This window comes from Ailuropoda melanoleuca, chromosome 10 (assembly GCF_002007445.2).
Source record: "Ailuropoda melanoleuca isolate Jingjing chromosome 10, ASM200744v2, whole genome shotgun sequence".
In the NCBI taxonomy this organism is placed as follows: Eukaryota; Metazoa; Chordata; class Mammalia; order Carnivora; family Ursidae; genus Ailuropoda; species Ailuropoda melanoleuca.
In genome coordinates this window covers 58,820,077-58,843,020 of record NC_048227.1, presented here as the reverse complement: position 1 = coordinate 58,843,020, position 22,944 = coordinate 58,820,077, and the positions used below count along the sequence as shown (strand labels likewise).

The 22,944-nt window shown below is 37.4% G+C and overlaps 1 protein-coding gene across 3 annotated transcripts in view; it reads left to right on the top strand.

Moving 5' to 3' along the window:
• The window catches only part of SESN1 (sestrin 1), a 109,538-nt gene that overhangs the window by 67,697 nt on the left and 18,897 nt on the right, over window positions 1-22,944 (top strand). Inside the window, exon 1 of one of the 3 annotated variants that reach the window (XM_034668956.1) lies at window positions 18,189-18,212. The exons of 1 other annotated variant lie outside the window; for it this stretch is intronic. Coding sequence is in view for 1 of the 2 variants with exons in the window: in XM_002917342.3 (XP_002917388.1) it covers window positions 20,414-20,515 (102 nt within the window). In the remaining variant the exon portion in view is untranslated. Of the gene's footprint in view, window positions 1-18,188; window positions 18,213-20,234; window positions 20,516-22,944 lie in introns of those variants that run through there. One more of the 3 variants, XM_002917342.3, reaches the window with a different exon arrangement.

Below are 22,944 nucleotides of genomic sequence, written 5' to 3'. Positions count from 1 at the left end.
TCTTGAGAATCTGCCTTCTTAAATTTACTGAATACATCTACTGCATTCCATTTCTACCTTCATCACTCTGGTTTATACCCCAGTTACCTCTTAACTAGACCATTGCACTATCTTAAACATAGTCTACCTGCCTTTAGCTTCTCCTCACAACTCAGACCACCTTGGCAATTTCTCCTAATCTTCTCAGATCAAAACTCAATAACCTCACTTCCCTGTTTGAAACATTTGTTATGATCCCTCGACTTCTTCCCTTCTGAATTCATAGCCTTGCTTATACCTGTAACATAACTCCACTGTATGTATTTATTGGATTATAAGGCCCCTTAGGGCTAGAATTGTCTTTCTTTCATCTTTGAATACTTTGAAATATTTTGTGTGGATTTTTGCAAAGCACTGTGCTCCCTATAGATAGTTGTTAAATGAAAATTATCAAATTCTTTGATCTCTTTAAGGCCAAAATGTGGCTTTAAAAAAATTATAGACTGTTATCCCAAGCAATGGTTATAAAAAGTTTATCTTCTTCCTACCTTTGCCACGACCCTAATCCAACTCTCCCCTTCATTAAGGGGCTTTGGTAGATAGAAGAAAAGGCTTAAAATATCTCTTTCACTGAGATAGAGGCCATCTTCCAAATTACATTCTTCCTTGTTTTAGCATGCCTAAATATGTATCTGTCTTCTCACCTATTCATATAATTTTAGGAAAAGTAACCCCTAAATCTGTTTCCTGATCTTATACCCCTCCTTAATTCCTCTAGTTTACCCAAAAGGATTCAGTGCTAGAAAAGATGGGCCATTTCTTACCCCTGGAGTTTTTGGTTTAATAAAGGAGACTGGCTGGCCCATTGAGACTTGCAGTGCAGTGCAGAGAGATAAATGCTGTAACAGAGGAAGTATACAAGGGGGTATCTAACCCACAGAGAGTCGTCAGCGAAGGCTTCTCCAAGGCAGTGACTTCTGACTTCAGACTGAAGGTTAGACGTGGGCCAGGAGCAGAGGGGCAGACTTCTAGTCAGAGGGAAGAGCATGTACACAAGTCCAAGAATGATCCCTTCGGGTGACCATAAAATTAGGTAAACTCATGAGGCTGAAGAGGAAGGAGAGCGGTTAGTCTCACTACCTCTTCCTTAGATGTACAGTTTCCTCTGGCTGCGTTCATCTTGCACACTTGTGAAAGTCACTGCTTTCACCACTTTATGCCACCACTCAGAAATCTTTTAGGGCTCCATTATTACCTCCTGCTTGGTCCAGTCTCCTCTGTCACTGGGTTTCTAGGCTCCCTGCAACTGACCCTAACGTATTTCCCGCTGTTTACTAAATCACATCCACCTGCCAGAGCCCAGACAGTCTCCTTAGAGTCTCTTGAAGTCACCCAGCTTGTTTTCTCCTCTGTTCCACTCCCCCCTAACTGTTTCTAAGGCCTTTACTGATAGTTTAGACTCCGGGATATTTGCAGTTTATGGCATGTAATTTAATGCACAATTACATATTGTCAAGTATTGTCTTCTGTTTCTGAGTCTTTTATCATCAACTGGATTTTAAGTTCCCTGAGGGCTGGTTCTGAAGCTACATTTCACTTCATTTCATCTTTAATAACATTGCTCAAATAACCATATATGGAATATCAAATGTGAACATACACTATGCTGAAATCAATAGCATCTTCATGCAGAAAGATTAGAGAATTGCATTCAGATTAGTGGTGTGGGATAGTTGGAGCAAAGTGGACTAAATTTTAGGGTTCTCCTGACAATTTTAAGACTCCCTTGAAAACTCCTGACAGTTTGTAAAACAGCATGATTACCACATGTTTTGTTCTCATTTTACAACCAATGAAGGTAAATTTGAAAGTATGCTAGGGGCACCTGGGTGGTTCAGTTGGTTAAGCCTCCTTGATTTCTGTTCAGGTCATGATCTTAGGGACATGAGATCGAGCCCTACGTCGGATCCACGTTCAGTGCAGAGTCTGCTTTTCCCTCTCCCTCTGCTCTCCCCCAACCCCTGCTCTCTCTCTCCTTCTCTCTCTCATAAATAAATAAAATCTTCTTTTAAAAAGTTTGTATATGTATATATTTTCTGAATTTGAAAATTAAAGAAGTTTAAAAAAAATAGTAAAAACATTACTGGCTTTGGTAAACATTAAATATTTAAACTACATCTACTCTTCAGTTTTCAATATATTTTCAATTACATCACTGTCATGGGAAAAGAATCATTAAGAATTTTTAAAAGCATGCATAAGGGAGCATCTGTCTTCCATGGTCATACACTGGCTATGCTGATCATTCAACTGGAAGTTTCCAGAACTGTATATTTATTTCCCCTCTTTATAAATCTTCATCAGGCCTCCTCCACAGAAACAATCTATTTTTTAAATGTGTGGGAGAAACCTCATCAGAGCCCCTTTCTCAGGGGTCAGGAGTGTGGACAAGAAAACTTTTCCTCCTGATGGTCTCAGCTGCAAGTTGTCTCAAAGTTCCAGCAGTGCTTCCTGGGTCCTGAGCAACAAAGCTCATGTCCTCACTCTGGGACATGCACTGAGGTCCTGAAGCTGTATTTGTAACTGTTGAGAGATGGAAAGGAAAGGGCACTGGACCCGAAGCCACACAGACTTGCTTTTGACTCGTAGCTCTGCCACTTTTCAGCTGCATGACAGGTTTCTTCTTGGGTAGTATAGGAATAATGAGATCTATCTCACAGGGTTGTTGGGAGAAATTGCACAAGTTACTCTGAAATTTGTCGACTGTAAAACTCTATATATAATTTACTTTTTGTTTTACAGTTCCTATGTAGAGTCATATTCGTTATATAACATGAGATTTTATGGTTCTTTCCAAGCCTTAGGATCTTGAGAATTTCAGACATATATTTTTCTTCCGCGACTTACTTCTTTCTAATCCAGGTCCTGGTTACTTCTGTTCTTTCTCTGTTTCACCTATTCCTACCTACCTTATACTCAGACTCATGGATGAAATCATTTTAGGCAGCTAAGAAAAGAATATTTTGAGACATGAACAAAAGTTCAGTTGCCTCATCTATTGATACACTAAATCTCCCATTGTCTCCTCCCACCCTGTGCTCTGCATGCATAAGAATGCGTTACTAGCAGTCGATATCTTTACATAAATGCTCTGGACATAGAGCACTGTCCGTGCCTCTGTGGACATTCAGAGTCCTAAATAGTTTTCTGATATCCTTGCTTCTCCAGAACCCATTCTTCTTCTTGATTTTTATACCTCTCATTAGACCACATTCTCAGATCGGGGGGCCCTAGCAATGACTTCTTCTCAGGTACTAATGCGTAGATTCTGAGGGTTCGAGAGCTAGGGATCTTGCTCATGCTGACACAGGACCAGAGAATGGAGAATCGAAGGAAGCAGACATGTGAGTCTAATTCCCAAGTGTCAGGAAAAGCTATGGCCAAGTTAAAAGGCCATTTTATTAATGTTTACCTGCCACTTGTACTGGGGCAGGGAGGGAGGGGGGGTCCAACATTCTTAGGTGGTTACCTTAATATCTAAGAACTTGTGTTATCTGTCCGTCTTTGTATCTAAGAACCTTACCAAGGGGTTGAAGAAACTCAGCAAAATAGACTGAATACAAATTTATGTAGGAAAATAATGAACATTTCCTTTCTTAACTAAGAAAAACACAGAGTAGACAGATCTGCTTGTTTATTGGGGAAAGGTTTGGATTGGGGTGAGAGGAGGTGGTAGAAAGGTGGCAACATTTTAAAGTCTGAATTCATGGCATCTTTGGCAATAATTTGTACTCAAGAAAAAGATTTTTTTTTAAGATTTTATTTATTTATGTGACAGAGACACAGCCAGCGAGAGAGGGAACACAAGCAGGGGGAGAGGGAGAGGAAGAAGCAGGCTCCCAGCAGAGGAGCCCAATGTGGGACTCGATCCCGGAACGCCGGGATCACGCCCTGAGCCGAAGGCAGCTGCCTAACGACTGCGCTACCCAGGCGCCCCAAGAAAAAGATCTAATAAAGCAAAATCATCCCTGCCACTCGTAAGGATTGTTCTGAATAGTAAAACTGCTACGATCCAAGTGTATTTAGCCTGGAGACCACCTTTTTGGTACAATTACTGTATTTTAAGCCATGGTTTCCACTGTTTCCAATAGCATCTTTAGTTGTCAGTGGCTAGGAAAAAGTCTTTCTAGGACACAGAGCTCTATAATCCGTAGAAATAGTAGCTCTCTGAAATTCCTTGTAGAATTTAGGACCTTTTTGCCACTTTAGTTCCCCCACTTATTGCTTACATCATTGCAAATATTCTATAGTAAACAATTTTCTTACATAGAGAAGGTGGAAAAGCATCTTGAAATCATCATCTTTATACACTCTCTGTTTCAGAGTAGGTATGAAGCTGTAAGAATTTTAGACTATTATCAAGTGAACAATTTAGAATCTAAATCTACATGAGATAGTCAATGTATATTTTTCAAGGTAATCTTCAAACTCAGTTCAAAGATAATCTTTTCTAATGTCACCAGTACACACCATTGTGCAGTTCTATTAACATTTTTCATTTCTTCAGCTGCAGATTTTTTGGAATATTTTTGGAGGGTTTTTTTTTTATACAAATAACCATGGTTTAGGAGGCTTTTTAAAAGGATCTCCTTGATTGAGCCCTGCATTGGGCTCCATGCTTAGCCTGCTTGTCCCTCTCCCTCTGCTCCTCCTCTCTTTCTCTCCCTCTGAAATAAATAAAATATTTTTTTAAAAATAATAATAAAAGGATCTCCCTGCCCAACACACTACTTCCATGGACTGTTTTTTGTTTCTGTTTTTGTTTTTGTTTTTTTATTTTATTTTTTTTCTGTGCGAGGTCCTGGGATTGGGGGAATCATTTTTAAGTAGTGAATTCTCTGTTTCTATGGTATATGCTGCCCAGTTTTCCATGTAACATTAATTAATACTGCTTTTAAGAAATGCCTTTTTATGACCCAAGGATACTATAAGTAAAACTATGTTGTTTAACCTTGTTTTATTCCAGTATTTGCCTGCTCAAACTGCTGGAAGAAAGACTATTTTAGTTTTTACTATACGGTGTTAATGTAGAAACTGCTCAGATTACTTAATTTAACATGTTACTGGCAATGTATGAGCAGACTTTAGGATCAGATCTGGTCCCTAGAACAGAAAAGCAATATTAGCCCTATTAGAGCTATACTCCCTCCCATTCTTTCCCCACCCCAAAAAGTTATCTGTACGTGGAATTTTAGTCATTATAGCAGGAGGATAAATACAATAGATATATAAGAAAGTAAATACCACCCACCCATATTCCCATTCCCTGGAGAGAAATACTTTTATCAGTTAGACTGTATAAATTTTATTACATGTAAAAATCAATTACATGTGAAACCTAAAGCTATAAAACTTCTAGAAGAAAGCAGGAAAAAAATCTTTGTGAGCTTGGGGCAGGCAAAGGCTTCTTAGAATATACAAGTATAAAACATTAGAGAAAAAAATTGGTAAATTGGATTACATAAAAATTAAAAAGTTTGAAACTTATGATCTTCAAAAGACATTATTAGGACAATGAAATGACAAGCCATAGACCGGAAGAAAATATTTGCAAACACATACATCAAACCACTTGTATTCAAAATGTACAAAGAACAGTCACAGCTCAGTAACAAGACAACCAAAACAATTTTTAAAAATGGACAAATGATTTGAGCTGACACCTCATAAACAATACATAAATGACCAATAAGCACATTGAAATGTGGTCAATATCAATAGTTATTCAAGATATGCAAGTTAAATCCACAATGAGATATTACTACACAAGGGCTTCTTAACCTCAGTACTTAACATTTTGGGCCAGATAATTCTCTATTGTGAGGGGCTGCCCTACGTGTTTTGGGATATTTGGTACATCCCTGGCCTCTACCAGCTACGTGCCAGTGGCAACCCACCCTACCCACCAGTTGTGAAAATAAAAAATGTAGCCTGACATCAAATGTTTCCTAGGGGGCAAAATCATCCTCAGGTTAAGAACCACTGCACTACACCATTAGGTTGATTAAAATAACATTGACCATGCTAAGTGTTGATGAAGGTGTATCGCTACTGGAACTCTCATACATTGCTAGTAGTAATGTAAAAATGGTACAACCACTGTGGAAAGTGGTTTGGCAGTTATTTAAAAAGCTAAACCTGTAACTGTTATAGGAACCAGCCATTTCTCTCCAAGCCAAGAGATATAAAAGCATGTGTTCACACAAAGCTATTCAAAATCCTTAGAGAATGTACTATTCTTTTTTTTTTTTTTTTTTTTTAGAATTTTTTTTTTTTTAAGCTTAACCGCTGTGCCACCCAGGCGCCCCGAGAATGTACTATTCTGCATAGGTAAGAATTGTACCCATGGAATGAAAATCTCAAATACAAAGAACGTTTTCTTTATTGGCTACACAGTATTTTTCACACTTCTTTCTAGTATCATTTTGCTTCTTCCTGAAACAGATTTCCTTCAGTGAAGATCTGTTGGTGGTAAACTTACTTTTTATCTCTTAAGATGTGTTTCTCACATTCACTTTCTTGAAAGACAGTTTCTTGTGTTAATACAATTTAAGAATGGCCGTTTTCTCTCTCAGTGCTTTGAAGATACTATTCTGTGGTCCTCTGACTTCCATTATTAAAAAATAGGTGTCAGGGGTGTCTGAGTGGCTCAGTTGGTTAAGCGGCCTACTGTTGATTTCAGGCTCACGTCATGATCTCAAAGTCCTGGGATGGGCCTTGTTGGGTGCCACTGCTCAGCAGGGAGTCTGCCCGAGGAATGTCTCTCTCCCTCTTCCCCTCCCCTCTCTCTCTCAAATAAATAAATAAATCTTAAAAAAAAAAAAAACTATCACTTTAATTTTTCCTTTGTAGGTTATCTGGCTTTTCTCTTGGGTAACCTTTAAGATCTTCCCTTTTCCTTGGAATTTTTCAGCTTTACTATATGTCAAGACATGAATTTCCTTTCAGTTATTCTGCATGGGATTCATCGTGCTTCCTGGAAAAAAACAAAGATAGGTATCTTAAATCCTCCACCAAGAACAAAAGTTGAAACAGGCACATTTTCTATCTCCTTTTGTAGATGGGCTCATTTTCCTTGTTCACATGTTCATTGATAGTATAGCCCCTTGGGGTTTGGCTTTATGATCGGGTCTTTGTTTACCCCCCAATTTCCCAAGTCCTAGGTTTTGTCTTCTCTTCCCCATGTTGTTGCTCTAGGTTAATGGGGATCCATAACTACCAACCTCAGTAATTATTACGTGTTTGGATTCCTCCTGTTGGTCATTTTTTACTTCTGAGGATTTCGTTACTTTGTCAGTTCAGCCGTACATTTTACAACCAACAAATTATGTGGTTTGTTCAACATGAGTAAGAATCACTATTATGGAGGTTAGTTATTACCCTAATCTGTCAGAGAGTGGTGCTATTAGGGCTCCTTATGGCCTAGGACTAAGTATCCTTGTAGTAAATGGCCTCCTACTATTGTGCTGTCCAAGTTCTTATTTCTGCTTTTTAGAATTTTTCTGACTCCTCCCTTGTCATTAAATGGCTGACATCAAACTAGATAAATAAACATGTCATATTTTTGCAGAAAGTAAAAGTAAATTGTCTCTAAGAGAGGTGGGCCAAAGGTTTTCCTTTGAGTATGGTACATATTCTTTGGTATATAAACTCTGTGGCATCTATTTTATGTCTTTTTTTTTTTTTTTGGTTGTTCTAGATTCTGTTCTTAAGATTGACCCAAAAAAGTCAATTCAGGTATAATGAGGTATTACTATATCAATAGTCTGTAATAATTAGCTATTTTGGCCAAATTTTCAAATGTGGGAGGAAACACCTCAAGGTATATGAGAGAGAGAGAAGGAGGGAATATGTGTGTAAGAAAGCATTGTATTTAATCCTACCAAATAAATCACTCTGAATTCTTTCATTTTTTTGAGTAGGCAATACTCATATTTAGCCACTAAGAAAAAACTGAAGTATTTTCTAATGTCTTAAGTCTATTAAAGTGATTATTTCTTTTTTATTTGAAAATGTTTAAGTTTTTATTTAAATTTCAGTTAATAAATGACTCTGTGCCAATTTGTCTTATGTTTTCATTTTTTCTTTTTACATAAAATGTTACATTTTATTTATGCTAAAAGATAATTTTACTCATTTAACTATTTTGATGATGTTTTAGACTTAAGCCTATTGCTTTCTCTTTGGTGTCCTATGTACAAATCCTATTAATATAATGAAAATGTATTTTTAAATACTTGTGCCATGTGCTAGTAGTTATAATTTCAAAGCAAGATTAACACATTTCCACTCCCCAAATCCTTGCATCTAAAATAGAATGTACTCTCAACACAGCCCAAAAGGGACATACAACTCTGAGGTTGTACTTTAGAACTGTAAACACAACACAAGTACATCCACAAATAGTTATTATTAACTGTATCCAAAATATAGTGCGTGGTATTTTCGAGATTAAAAGACAGTATCAGTGTGGTAAACTGTAAAGTGGTAAAAGTTGTTCCTCATTCAGCATGACAAAATTTACAAAATTTTGTGCAGAAGATTAAATTTTAGAAGACCTTTGAAGGAAGTTGTAATAATGTTAGTGAAACTGTGAGGGAGGAATGTATTCAAGTGTCAGGAAGCAAAGAATAAAGGTTCAGAGAGGGGCAAAAGTAGGTAAATGGAATAGAGGAAACTGGGATCACATTTAAATGTATCAGAAAGGCAGTAGCCAGGGAGAAGGGATACTGAGAGATGTTATGGAGCATTTTCTATTTTGGCAGTAGGCTCAGTGGGGAGCCAGTTCAGATTTCCTGGAAAGGAATGATGTTCTAATGATTTTGGGAGTAGGGGTGGGGCACAGAGGATGGGGTGAACAGTCATAGAGAAGAGATTGCATGGAAAATAGTGCAGGGTAAGATAGGAAGGGATGAAGAGAAGAGTTTATGGTCTCTTACCCTCTTTCCTGATGGATGCACAATCACTGGCATATTAACAGTGGAAAGAAAATTAAAACATTATCAGGCAGCATCATAGTATAGTAAAAGAACGCACCTTTGGAGTCAGACAGGCTTGAGTTCTAACCTTAAGCCACTTGCTTCCTGTGGGACCTTGGGTTAGATACTTACCTATCTCTCAGTTCCCATTTCTAAAATGAAAAGAGCATTTATCTAAAGGGGTATTACGGGGGTCAAATGAGTTAAAATGAGTTAAATATTAAGTATGAGTTAAAGTGTATGTAAAATGCTTTAGAAGAGTACCTGATACATACTAGTAACAATATGTGTTAGCTATTCTGTTAATATTATCAAATATGAAACCATGAAGGATTGTGTCTACTTCCAAAATCAAATCTGAGACTAAAAATCTGAGTTACTGGTTTTAAAGCTCTCCATCAATTGGCACAAAATTACCTAACTGCTACTGTAACTATCAGATGTTCACTGTAACACAGAATCCTGCTTTCCAAGCCCTTTGTACCTCTTTGCTTTTGTAGTCTAAGGCATTCTTCAGTCCAGGTGCCCCTTTAGGAGCAAAAAGACTATAGTGGGTGGATCACCATAGGAAATCATAAAAAGCAAGAGGGAGGAAAAAGGAAGAAAATGTGGATATTGTTCTCAAAGACAGACTGGGGGGAAGAAACTTGTCTCATAATAGATGCTTAATTAGTATTGGTTGAATGAATGTTGAATAAATATAGAGGTTCATGAATTTAACAGAAACTATATAACCAGTCCGTGGTGTATAGATAAATGTGTTAAGTAATTGATAAAACCTTCAGTAAGATTTGGGTGGATACGTGGATACTGTTTAAAGATATTAAGATTTAAGAGCCCAAGGAAAATATGAGCTTGATGTATAAAGTGTGTCTTTCTCAAATGATGTATTGGAACCTTTCTCTTGATTGAATACAACTTAATTATCTGTGACAATTGAGGATAGAGGAAAAGGATAAAGTGAAGGTATCACCAATAAATAAAATGTAGAGCTAGTCTCCAAATACTATTTAATTTTCCCCCCGTGTTCCTTGGGGTGTGTAGAATATAATGAACTATTGAGGGGAAATATACATACATTTTGGACAGCATCCTACAGCATTAGTAATAAACCTCCTATGTTTTATAGTACAGGAAATAATTGATATGACAAGTCAAGCTGATCTACTTAAAATAATTATTTTTTAGGGAACTAAAACCAGCAAATGGTTTAAGCAATACTTGAAGAAAAAACAAAAGGTGGTTCTTGAAGATTTTTACAGAAAAGATTGGTAACTGCTTTAGAATATTTTATAAATTTGGCAAGCCAAAAGCAAAATGAAGAAAACTATCAAGTATTGTTTCACAGTGTTTATATATCTCTATTGCAAGTAACACTCTGTCAGTTTGAACAAATACTGAGTTTGCACGAAACATTACAATGATGAAATCTGTAGCACTTGAAAATCCTTTCTAAATCCTCAGAAAATATTTTTCTTAAAGAGGGATATGTATTGAGTGATAAAGCGGAAGAATTGCATGGAATAGCACTGTGCAGTCTGTCTAGTGTCCTTGCTTGCTTTGAAGGTTATATTTGTATGTGATGTTTTTACTCATATTTTTGGATTTGGACTATAACATTTCATTGTTGCCCACCTCCCCTCCCCCAATGATTTTTGGAAATTGAGTATTAGGGAATTTAAAAAAAGAATCTTTGCTTACAGATATTCCCACCCTTATCCTCCAGCCACAAACAAGAAAGATAATTCTATACTTTATTACAATTACACTGATATTTTAAAGGTGACTTTAATGTAGAGTATCTGGCACAGTAAGATGAAAACAAAATTATCACTATGTTATCAAAATCTGATATATTTTTTTAAGGATTGGTGAAGAGATTTTATCTTTGTTACTTTTAACTCAGGGCAGTATATTCTGTTTTATAATGTGCTCTGCTCCGACACTGTATAACTTTTTTTAAAAAAACATTGAAGATTGGACCTCATTGGTATCTGGAATGGTTGAGTCCTTTACCTGTTTGCTTTGTGGTTGGCTGAAAGCTGTTGCTAAGCTTGTTTTTTTGTTCTTAGAAAAAGTTAAAAGTTGAGCGTGACCTACTTGAACTGCATCCTGCTTTTGACTCTGCTTTGCTCTTTTTCCTGATCCACATACTTTTTTCTGGTATCTTTTGAAGCTTAGATATTTTTCAAACCCCCAATTCGTATAAATTTAGTATGTAATATTTTAGGGTTTTATGGTTTTAATTGTATACTTGTGCAAATTAAGGTACTGTGGTTTAATTTTTTAAATCTCTTTGGATACTTGAAACTTGAAGTTTCTGACAGAAAGTTCTAATTGTAGAGAACAAATGTATTCTTTAAGAACCTACCTATTTTAAACAAAAGATTATTTGGATATCAGTAATATCTTGTTAATAAAAACAGTCTCAAAGTACCATGTTGTACCTTTACTAAGAAATTTAGGTCAAATTTTTGTGATTTAGGAAAAAAGCTCTTATTGATCATGCTGGCATGTGTGTCACTGAAGGACAAGATTGACTTTATTCTTGTTTTCTGGAGAAGGGCTTGAAGGATTGATAATCCTTTCAGTTATAGACCAGATCCAGGACAGGCTAAGTGAAAGTTTTATTGGAAGGCCAGTTTGGTTTGTAATTCAGTAGACTGTCATAAACCATTGTGATTCTAAGAGCGTTTTCTCTTTAAGGCTCTATTTAACATTGATGGGAATGAGACTTTGAATTTAAGCTCCCCCCCCCCCCAATTGCATTCTGCTGGAACCAGCAGAAATCCTTGAATCATTCTCTGAACCTTAAAGCCTGACCCAAGCCTTGGGTGGATAATGTAAGGAGATGTAGACTAGCATGGATCCTCCAAACCCACTGTGAGTTCTAGAGTGCAGATCAGGAGATGTGGGGTATATATAAGGCAGTGATATTCAAATGTGTTACCAGTTCTTTTGTCAGCACAGTCTGTAGTCAAACAGTATTACCAGAATTCTGATGCAATATCTAAACCTGTCATTTTATTAATGATGTCTGTAAGTTTAAATAAATAATTTATCAAGTCAGTGTGAACAATGAGGCTTTGTTATGTTTTAAACAAATTGAAATTAAGGGGTTATGGATTATGGCTGTAGTATTACTTCTGTATTTTCTTGTATGCATGATATCCAGGAAATCTGGATTCACACAGCAAAGTACCCACATGCTGTAGCAGTCTACTCACTGCTACAATTTTACTGCAGCAGACATAGCCCTGAATTTTTTTTAAAGGCTAGAACACACTAACTATACCCTTCCTCATCACTGACAAATTTATAAAAATGTTCAAACATGTGCTCACAGACATGATAAAAGAAGCTTTATTTAGTCCAGGAATTGAATTATTAGTGGCAACAAATTATTATTACATTAGTTTCCAGTGCATTTAATGTTGATATACATTAGTAGGTTGCCTTGAAAAAGAAAGCTTAAATCTAATATTTCATAATAACTCTAAAGTACTTGTAAGGAATGGATCCTAAGAAATACAATTTGAAAATCACTGGTAATGAAACAAGCCTGGTGCAGGAGGAGGTTAGATTCTAGTTAGCTTAACTCTTGATAAAATCAGGAATTATATTAACAGACAGAACTTTAGAGCTGAAATAAAGTTTGAGAGAATATTAAGTTCAGCCCTTCATTTTAAATTTGAGGGGGCTAGGGGCACCTGGGTGGCTTAGTCGTTAAGTGTCTGCCTTCAGCTCAGGTCGTGATCTTGGGGTCCTGGGATCAAGGCCCGCATCAGGTTCCCTGTTCAGCGGAGAGCCTGCTTCTCCCTCTGCAGCTCCCCCTCTTGTATTCCCTCTCTCGCTGTCTCTCAGTAAAATAAACTCTTAAAAAAAAAAAAAAATTTTTTTTTTTTTTGAAGGGGCTAAAACTGGAAGGGCTGGTAAGAGATTTACAGACTCGGTTTCTGCTTTTTGTTTGTTTGTTTCAGAATTGGGTAGTAAACTAGATGACTCCCCATTTAATGCTCCCTAACCAGAGTCTCAAGCTGTGGGACTTATATGAGAGGTGTAAGTCTAAATAAAATAGACACCCAAACTCAAATTAAGATATTTCTGCTTGTTCACAGGATTTAAGAAATTAAATGCATATAATTTGGCATTCAGTACATATCTATAAATAATAATTGAATGCTAAGCGCTTACATAATACTAAGATTTCTGTTAATTGGTAAAATAGTATTGACATCTGTACATAAACCTATGCCAAAATATATTTTTTAAATTAGAGTTATAACAAATTAAAGAATACCACCTTCTCCAATTTGTAATATCTGAATAAAATCCTATTTTAGAATTTCTCAGTCAGTTGCCAAATATTAGGAAAACTGGATTTTCTGTTACTACAAATGAAATGATCTTGAATCCTGTTCAAATTTAAGCTCGTGTAAAAACATAATTTTAAAGTGGCCTTATCTTTTTTGAATATTTTTAGCTAACCAGAAAGATAGTAATGATAAGTAAAAATAAACATTTTTGTTGAACTACAATGCCCTGAATGTATATGTACTCTATGGACAAAGGGGAAAATGGCCCACAAAGTTACAGTGAGGATTTGGGAAGGCAGAAGAACAGATGGGAAAGTTCAGTGAATGGCATTTTATTTCTAAGAAGCTTAATAACATGCAAGTAGTCTCTAGATGTGGCCTTGTACTTTGTGACCAGGTTAGGCTCTACAACTTAATACCCTCTTGAAAAACTAGAGATTTCAGAAGGGGGCAAAGAAAGAAGGCATTTTATTTTATTTTATTTTTAAAGATTTTATTTATCTATTCGACAGAGATAGAGACAGCCAGCGAGAGAGGGAACACAAGCAGGGGGAGTGGGAGAGGAAGAAGCAGGCTCATAGCGGAGGAGCCTGACGTGGGGCTCGATCCCACAACGCCGGGATCACACCCTGAGCCGAAGGCAGGCGCTTAACCACTGTGCCACCCGGGCGCCCCGAAAGAAGGCATTTTAAAAGATTGAAGGACCTACAACTAAAGATTATCACAGAGGAACTGAGTGGGGATTCTTTGAGCTGTGTAAAAAAACATATTGTAAATCTCTATTCACTACATGGTAGTAATAATCATGGGGTCGAGTGGGCATGGATAGTGAGGTCAGAGTAGTTATAAATAAAAAAACAACTTGATTAAAAGATTTTAGGGGTGCCTGGCTGGCTGAATCGGTAGAGCATCCGACTCTTGATCTCAGGATCGTGAGATCAAGCCCCACATTAAGTATAGAGATTACTAAAAATAAATAAAGGAACTTAAAAAAATTATAGGTTACATTTTTTTTTTAAGATTTTATTTATTTATTTGACAGAGAGGGACAGCCAGCGAGAGAGGGAACACAAGCAAGGGGAGTGGAAGAGGAGGAAGCAGGCTCACAACAGAGAAGCCCAATTCAGGACTCCCTCTCAGGACCCCGGGATCACGCCCTGAGCGCACTGAGCCGAAGGCAGATGCTTAAGGACTGAGCCACCCAGGCGCCCCTATAGGTTACATATTAAAACCAGCTCTTGCCTTATGCTCACAAACAGAAGTACTTTGAGAATTTAAAAATATATATATTTTCATATATGTTTTAGAGTCGAAATCCAGCTCCTCAAAAAGTATTTTAAAAATCATACAACACAGTAGTATATGTGCATTGTCTGAGAAATACTTTCTACTTGAATATGTCACATATTTAGTATTTTTGGTTACCTTTTTTTGAGTTTGTATCACTTCCTTTTTCTCCCTCTTTAAAACTTTCAGTAGCTCCTAAGTATGTATGTGATAAAGTCCTAACTCTCAATTTCCCGCCACACTCACCATTTTCCTGAACCCACTCCTATTCCAAATTAAACCGATTGTTATTTAACTCAACAATAATGCCGAAAAGTAATTCACCTCTAAAAATTGTGGCATTTTTGAATGAGCTCTCCCATTTAATTTTGAGATCTCAACACTTTGTTTCCTGTCATTTCACCTTAGGCCTAAAGATGTTGAAAGCCAAACTTGGTTACAGAATGTTCATGAATCTTGTCAAACAATGGTATGTATACAGGCAGTGTCTGACTTGTAAGTACCTGCCTGACTTAACAAGTGAGCCGTATAAACCATTGCCTGAACTTATAGCTATCTCTGTAGTGCAAGGAGAGCAAGTGAAGAAAAAGAAGTTGGGAGTATCTGTGGGTTCCCAAGGAGAAAATGGGGAGAAACTATGAAAAAATAGAAGTTGCTTTAGCAGAGCTGAACCCACGGACAAACTGATTCCCAAGCAGAGCCTGCCTGCCTGTATAGTAGACCTGAAACCTCCAAAAATGTTTGTCTAGATGGCCCAAATTTTTCATAAACTGAATATTGAACTTGAAATTCATTATTAAACTTTCACTTGACTTAAGCTTTTTTTTTTTTATAGCATTATCTCTGTGGAGTTCATTCAATACATACTTATTGAGGGTCTACTATGTGTTAGGCACTTGGGCATTGGAAATACAGCACTGAACCAAAAAAAAAAAAATTCTGATTTTATGGAGCTTATATTCTATTGAGTCAAACTAAATCAGTAAATTAGTATGAGATATCAGTACCTCATACAATAAATAGTGTGAATTATTTTAAGAAGCCTTTCTTCCTAGCACTTAACCAGTTATTTGGAGAGAAATAGGGGTAGGTAGTATGAGTACCTTTTAGTAGACTCAGGTGGAGTCTTAGGGTAGATTCAGGTGAGTTCTGTAGTGGAGGAGCTTTAGGTAGCATGAGGTTACCAAAGGTTGGAGAAAAGACACTAAGAGGAGTGACAGGGATAGAGAAGTAGAGGAGAGAAGTTCTCAAAGACCAAGATCACTCATTCCATGATTTCTTTCTTTCTTTTTTTTTTTTAACCAGATCTCATCCTGAGTATAAGAAAGGGAGATAGATTTTTTTTTTTTGCCTTCCCTTTTGTCCTCAGAATCAAGAACTGAGACTAATACATAGTTATCAAAATTTGTAAAATACTCATTAAAAGAAGCAACCCAGCTTCTGCTGGTCTGAACTCAGACAGACCTGGGTTCTAATCCCTGATGGCATTTTACTACTTTTGTAATCTTGGACAAGTCTCTCATACTTTATAAATTTCTGTTTTATAAATTTGGAGATAGAAATAATTATCTGCCCTGTATATGTCAGTTGTTTAGTGTCTGATAGGTAGAAGTTGGTAAGTTACTAGTCTTATTAACGTGGAAAACCTGATCACAATTCAACATGCTTATTCTTTGGGGGAAAGTGTTTTTCTAATTTAAAACCACTGACATTTGGAATATTGTTTAGTTACAAATATGGGTGATGGCCTACAAGTTTCTAAAACCTTATGCAGAGATTTAAGACTGCATTTCTAAAAGAAAAAAACCCAAAAGAGAGAATGAGAGAAAGATCTGTCAACAGTCTTGCTCTTTTATAAGTGATAAAATTCTAAAAATTAAATTGAAGAAGTGAGAAAAGTAGAGGACAAATAAGAGTACAATGTAAAATTAAAGTTCAGTGCTAAAAGGATCTCACTGTACTCAAAACATGATGTTGAAAGGAAAAAAAGTGCTTAGCAGACAAGCTATATATATAAAAACAGGAAGATATAAGCTGGAGGAGAAAAAGCTTGACAAAATTAGTAAGCAGAAGTAATCTTATAAACCAGCATTCATTCTAAATAAAATGTTTTAAATGACAATAGGACATTTTTCAAGAATGCTTTAAGCTCACTCTTAAAGGCAGTCTTTGGTTTAATGGCTGAAACCACTGCTATGTGTGTTTTCTAACCAATTATTAAATATAATTCCGATTCTAATGAATAGATCTATAAATCTGTAATATTTTAATATAATTTCTTTGGTTAATGGAGAAATTCAAGGTTTAATATGTGGGTCATGAAAGTGTAATTAGGCCTTTTAGCCTGGTAAGTATTTATTCTACTAAAATATATCTGTTCTTTTCCATGAATTAACTTTTAAAAAGTCTAATGGATGTAGGAAAGCCAATTGGTCAGGAGAGCAGCTAATTTGAGATTTATTTCCTCAATTTCAAAAACAAGAATATGAGGCATGATTTCCTTTCTCAAGAAATGTACTATGTTCGAGACAAAATCCACCTTTATCCCTACACTTTGCTTCATTCCTGTTCTTCAGACCTACAATATTGCCTTGCCAAAATTGCCTCAACAGCCTTGCTAACTCATCTCCCTGTCTCCAGTTTTGCCCCTTGCAATATATTTTTCTAAATGTTAGTGAAATGCAAATCTGATGTGTTTCTACGATTTAAAACTTGTAATAACTCCACAGTGTTCTTAAGAATGAAATTTACATTCTTTAATGAAGCTTGAACAAGGTCCCTCCTTACTGTTGATCTTTTACTTGAACTCTGTCACTGTCCATACCACCCCTACTTCCAGACCAAATAAATTTCCTTTATTCAGCTTCCCTGTTTGGGCCACTCTCACTCTCTCTCCTGCCTTTGGGCCTTTGCACATGCTGATTCCTTTGCTTAGAACTCTGTCTCTACTCTCAAGCCTTCCCTCCTGCTCCCCCCCCCAATTTTCTTACCAAGCCTTCTCCACCAATCCTCTAAGCCCCAGCTCAGATGTTTTTCCTTCAGAAAGCCTGTCTTACACCACAGCTTCAAGTCCAGACTCTCTAATACATCATAGTTCTCAGCTCAGATAAAGTCATTTGACACCACTCTGTTTTTACATAGGTATGGCAGCTTGTTCTTGAGAAAATTAAGAATTGAGACCATTACTGATAAAGACATGCAAAAACCTCACTTTGATACTGCTGAGTAAGTCTACCAAAACATTTTTAGAGGAAAGGAAATATTTCAGAATCACTACTACTTCTTGGATTAGATAATCAGGATTAAGTAGCAGACTTTATAAAGTAACTGTTGGCCCATAATGATAACCTATGATGAATATCAAAAGCCTAGTTCTTTCCAATTACTGTTCTGTGCTCAGGATTTCATTTTTTTTTTTTTTTTAGCAGATGTTTATTACATGCCATGACATGCCTAGCACAGGGGGTTCATTAGGAGAAGCACCTTCAGGACATCTGGCCTACTCAAGAAATGAAATCTATTACATACTTTTTATTGAATGATTTGAAACAGAACATTTCCAAAAGTGAAATCTACACAGTAATATTTGCAGGTAAATACATTGGTTGGAATTCTTGGTTACCGTAGATTTATTTGGAGGCAACCCTTTTATGTTGGAGAATAAAGTAACTAATTCACCATACTGCTCTATTGTAAAGGGCAGAAATTAGTACTCTTTGAAGAACTTAAGTCAGTCTTTATAGAGACCAGAAAGGAATCTTTCTGAATTAGAATATGAGTTAAAATTATTTTTCTTTTTATGTAAGGCAGCATCAAAACAAATAATTAAACTGAAATTTTCTGGGGGAAAAATAATCCTAACTGCAGTTTCCTATACAATTTTACTGTATGCTTCTTCAATAAATATTTATCAAGCTCTAAGGATCAAACCCTGTCATATATATAGTCTGCAGTTTTGATTTGCATTTAATTATTTTAAACCATTTTTGGGTTAGCTAAATGCATGCATTTCCCTTGCCTCTCATTAAAAAATAGAAAGTTAAGCATTTTCCATTTTGCAAATGACATTTTAATGTCACAAACAAGGTTATGCCCTACTAGACAACTAACCCCACTGTTTTATCCTTTCCAGAAAATAAAAATCACAGCTCATCTCTTATAGAAGCAGAATCATCATTTTCACATACTTCTTTCATTATCTAGCAGTATGGCTCACAGTCTCATATATCAAGTCCATTTATGTTTCCAAGGTATTCATCTACAACCAGCTTATCTTGGAGGATATTGCTGCAAATTGGATGATTTACTGGGTTTATTTTTGCTGTTTGTTTGTGACTGAGTGGGCATTTGATTATACTGTTTGCTTTTGTGGCTGTGCTCAGAGGGAGAGAGCTTGGAAGCCTCTGTAGCCTTTTCTTTTATGTTAATATTAACCGAAAATTGCTTTTCTTGACCAGTAAAAAAATTTCGCATGCTTTAGCAATTTGTAAAAGCAGTGTATGAGAACATACAGATTTCTCTTATTTATCTGGAGAAAATTAAAAAAATAACCATTTTAACCTGCTTTTAAAATATGGTATTTGAAGAGCTGTAAGAGTAACTTATTCTTCTCTGAGACATTGTAACCTCACTTCTAAGACTGTGAAACTTATTTGCGTTTAGGAGTCCTGGCTCTGTGTCTGTCAGTTTTTATTAATTTAAACTGGGCTTGTTTCCTTATGTCAGAATGTTCCAACTTGTTTTTTCCTAACCTGAACATGTAATCTTTTGAAAACACAGGAGCGAACATGCAAAAAAGAGATCTTATTTAGAAGTTGATTTTTAAAAGAAGTTAATGAACCTTGTAAGGAAATAGTATTAACACAGGACTTGAGAGATTCGTGTTCCAGGTCCAACAATGTCAGTTGTTTATGCTCCTTTATAATCTATATTTTCTCAAGTTCCTCATCAGATTTCAGAGAGAGAAATTCTTTCTTTAGAACCCAGGACACTTATGAGAGAACATTAGAAATTTTAGAGTCTTCGAATATACTCACGAAGAAAAAGGAAATTCAGAGATTGCTACCAAGGCTTATTATCTGTGTAGGACAGTGATATTATAGTTTGCACATAGCTTACCAAAACTAATTGTATATTGAGTATAGGTTATAGTCCTGTACTTGTTCCAGCATTCTGGACCCATTCAGATTTGTTTGGGCATTATGAGAAAGGACGAGGGAGATTTCAATATATAAAATGTAAAGCGAACTTGTTTCTTCCTGGTGGTGTCAGGGTCAGCATAGAGGTTGGTTGCTCTTTCGCTCAACGTAAATGAATCCGAGCTGGTGGAAGGAGGGCAGGCTCTCGGCTGCTGATGCTGGGGGCAGAGGCACATTTGCCTTTCACTCACGCCTAAGGACTCGAGCTGCACCTTCCAGCCATAGTGCCAGCCGAACGAAGCCGTTCGAGATGTGAGAATTAGCTTCTGGGGGGAGCTCGGATGCTCGAGGTTGTTTTCCGCTGGGCCGCGTCAGACCGCCCACCAACGCCCGCCCCTCCGCGCCAAGGGGACGGGACTCCGCGGCGCCGCGGGCCGGCATTGGCGATTGCGGCCGCCGTGCAGGCGGAGTGACGGCAGGGGCGGGGCGGCGCGGCTTGTTTGTCGGCGGCGCGGCTTGCTTCTACGCGCCGCACCACCGCCGCGGTCAGCGCTGACTGAGGCGCTGCAGCCCGAAGCTCGGCTGTCGGGTCAGCGCTCGCCTTCTCGGCACCGCTGCGGTTCTTCTGCACGTCCGCAGCGGTCCCCGCGCCGACATGCGCCTGGCCACCACAGCGAACGAGGCGTACACTGCCTCGCTGGCCGTCTCGGAGCTGCTGGGCTGCAAGCGGTGCGGCGGGGGCCGCGGCCAGGACGAGGTACCCGGGCGAGGGGCCGGGCGGGCGGGTACCGGGCAGAGCTGCCTGGGCTGCACTGAGGTGGCGACGCCTCCCCGCCTTCGTACCTAACAGCTGCGGAGAACGCCCCTCAGGGAGGGTGCGTGCCCCTGGAACAACCGACCGGCAGGCCGCCCTGCCCGGCGGGGGCGTCTGGGGCCGGCCCGCGCCCCTCAGGTGCAGGGGCGGCCTGTGGTGGGTGGGGAGACGGTTTCCATCGTGAGTCGGCCCTGGGCAGAAAATGCTGAGGCTGGCAGAGACAGCTGCCTCGGTCATTTAAATGGAAGTCTCCAAAACATAAATAACGTCTTCTGTGCAAGTCTCCACAAGTCAGAACCGAACAAAGCTCTAGTCTTAACGTTAGAACAGCCTGTGGATTTTTTTTACCTTCAGCGTCTTGTCAAAACACATTATCAGTGACCCCCCACTCCCTTTGCCTCCTACTTAAAAAAGGAAAAAAAATACATTTGAGTCAGTTAAAAGATCCTGTTGCCTGGAATACGTATGTTCTGCCAGCTCTATGACGTTATGCAATGTTCACCCTTGTTTATTAACCATCCCGTATGTGTCTGAAATGGCCTTCAGAAAGCTGTTTAATCATAACATTTTGTATTTTTCCTAAGTGGTTGTAAATAGGGCCCCATCTGAAAGTTAATAAACCTAACTAAAATTTGAACCTTTAAAAGGCTCTTAATTCAAAAGGTAACACGGAGAAAGTAGAGAAATAGTAATTAAAATTTGAATTGAAATCAGAATGCTGTGTTGCCTTAGCTCAAGAAATCTAAATAGGAAGTAATTTCTTTGCAGCTTTGCTCACTTAAATGACTCAGTTTTAGTATTTATATTTTTCGTAGATGGAGTCTACATTGTGAGTATACTGTATATATTCATATAACTTTAAATGAAGACAGCTTCTCATGACGGTTGTAGAATAAACTTTTCTAGATTTTAACATTCAAAGATATGTAATATGCTCCTAATTGTTTACAGATAACACAACCACCTAAAAAAAACTTGTTGTTATAACTGGTTCTTTGGAAACTTTATCAAAGAGAGAAAACTGTGTGAAAGTGTTGAAATAGCATTTATGGTGTCTGTTTGCAGGTCATAACAGATCTTTTCTCATTTTGAGTAGAAGTGATCCCCAGTCATCGTGCTTGAATAGATCTGTTATTTCTGGTGGTATTTGTGTGCAGAATCCTGGTTCTGGCCCAGATCTAGAACCTCTAAATATAGCCATGTAAACTGGAAGATAAAGAGATACATTTTAGCTTGCACATTGATTACAGTGCCTGTGGGATTATGTTGAGGAAACTAGGAAGCGGCTGTAGAGTTGTATTTTATTTTTAACACATCCAACATGTGGGAAAATAAGTTAGGAAGTAGTGCTTTATAGGAAAACTTCACTCGGTAAAACAATAACATGACTCTTTCAAATAGCAAGCTTCCATAGTGCTTTAAAATAAAACACTTTTCAGGGATGGACCTCCCGACTAGAGTATAGAATACAAATGGCTAATCAGCCTTACAAATCTAGTAATTAGAATGTATTTCATAGAAGACTGGATACTGGAAAAAGAGGTACCTGAACTTTCAATATTTCTAAGTTCCCAAGTAGAGTTAATGACAATTTTAAAAGAAGCACCAGTACATTTGTTATAGCAGGATTTTTTTTTTTTAAATAACATTTCTACATCTCTTCATTTCTATTTAAAATTTTTGAATGTCAGAAGGCTAGCACCCATCTATAAGCAGTGATTCTCCTGAAGAAGGGAGAGTGGAGTGGAGCTTTCACATGTTACACAATTTATTGTTGCCTTGTTGAAGTGTGTTTCAAAAAGCACATACTGCTTTTGTAATTTTTTTTAAATCAAAATTACTGTCAGTACTGTGGTTATTGGTATAAAACATCTAGACAGTTTTTTAAAAGCGCCTCAAGTGCAGTGAGAAAAATCATTCAAATGATCTAATTATATTTACTTTTCAACTAGTTTTACAAGTGGGTAGACACCAAAAGTCAAGAAATGCTTTTATTTTGCATTTGTGGCAAATCATTCATTATTTCACTTAAGGATATTGCTATAGATTCATAAATGTATCTTTATAATTTAATAAGTTAGGAAATTAGAATTAAAACAGTACCTTTAGTGTACAAACACTGATTCACACAGTGATACAATATGTATATAGTCTTTCTGTGTTACTGTCAACATTGGCAAAGAATTTTCATATAGAGAAAATTAGTGTGTTAATAGTATACACTAATGAAGAAATAGATCTATGTCAGGGATTTGCAGCAGTGTTGTCATGGCAGAGGCTGTTGCTCTTTTTCAAAATGCTGATTAGGAGGATTGTTGAAAGAAGAGAACTGTTAGTTCCCATGTTAGTTTTTCCAGCCACACCTTCACCAA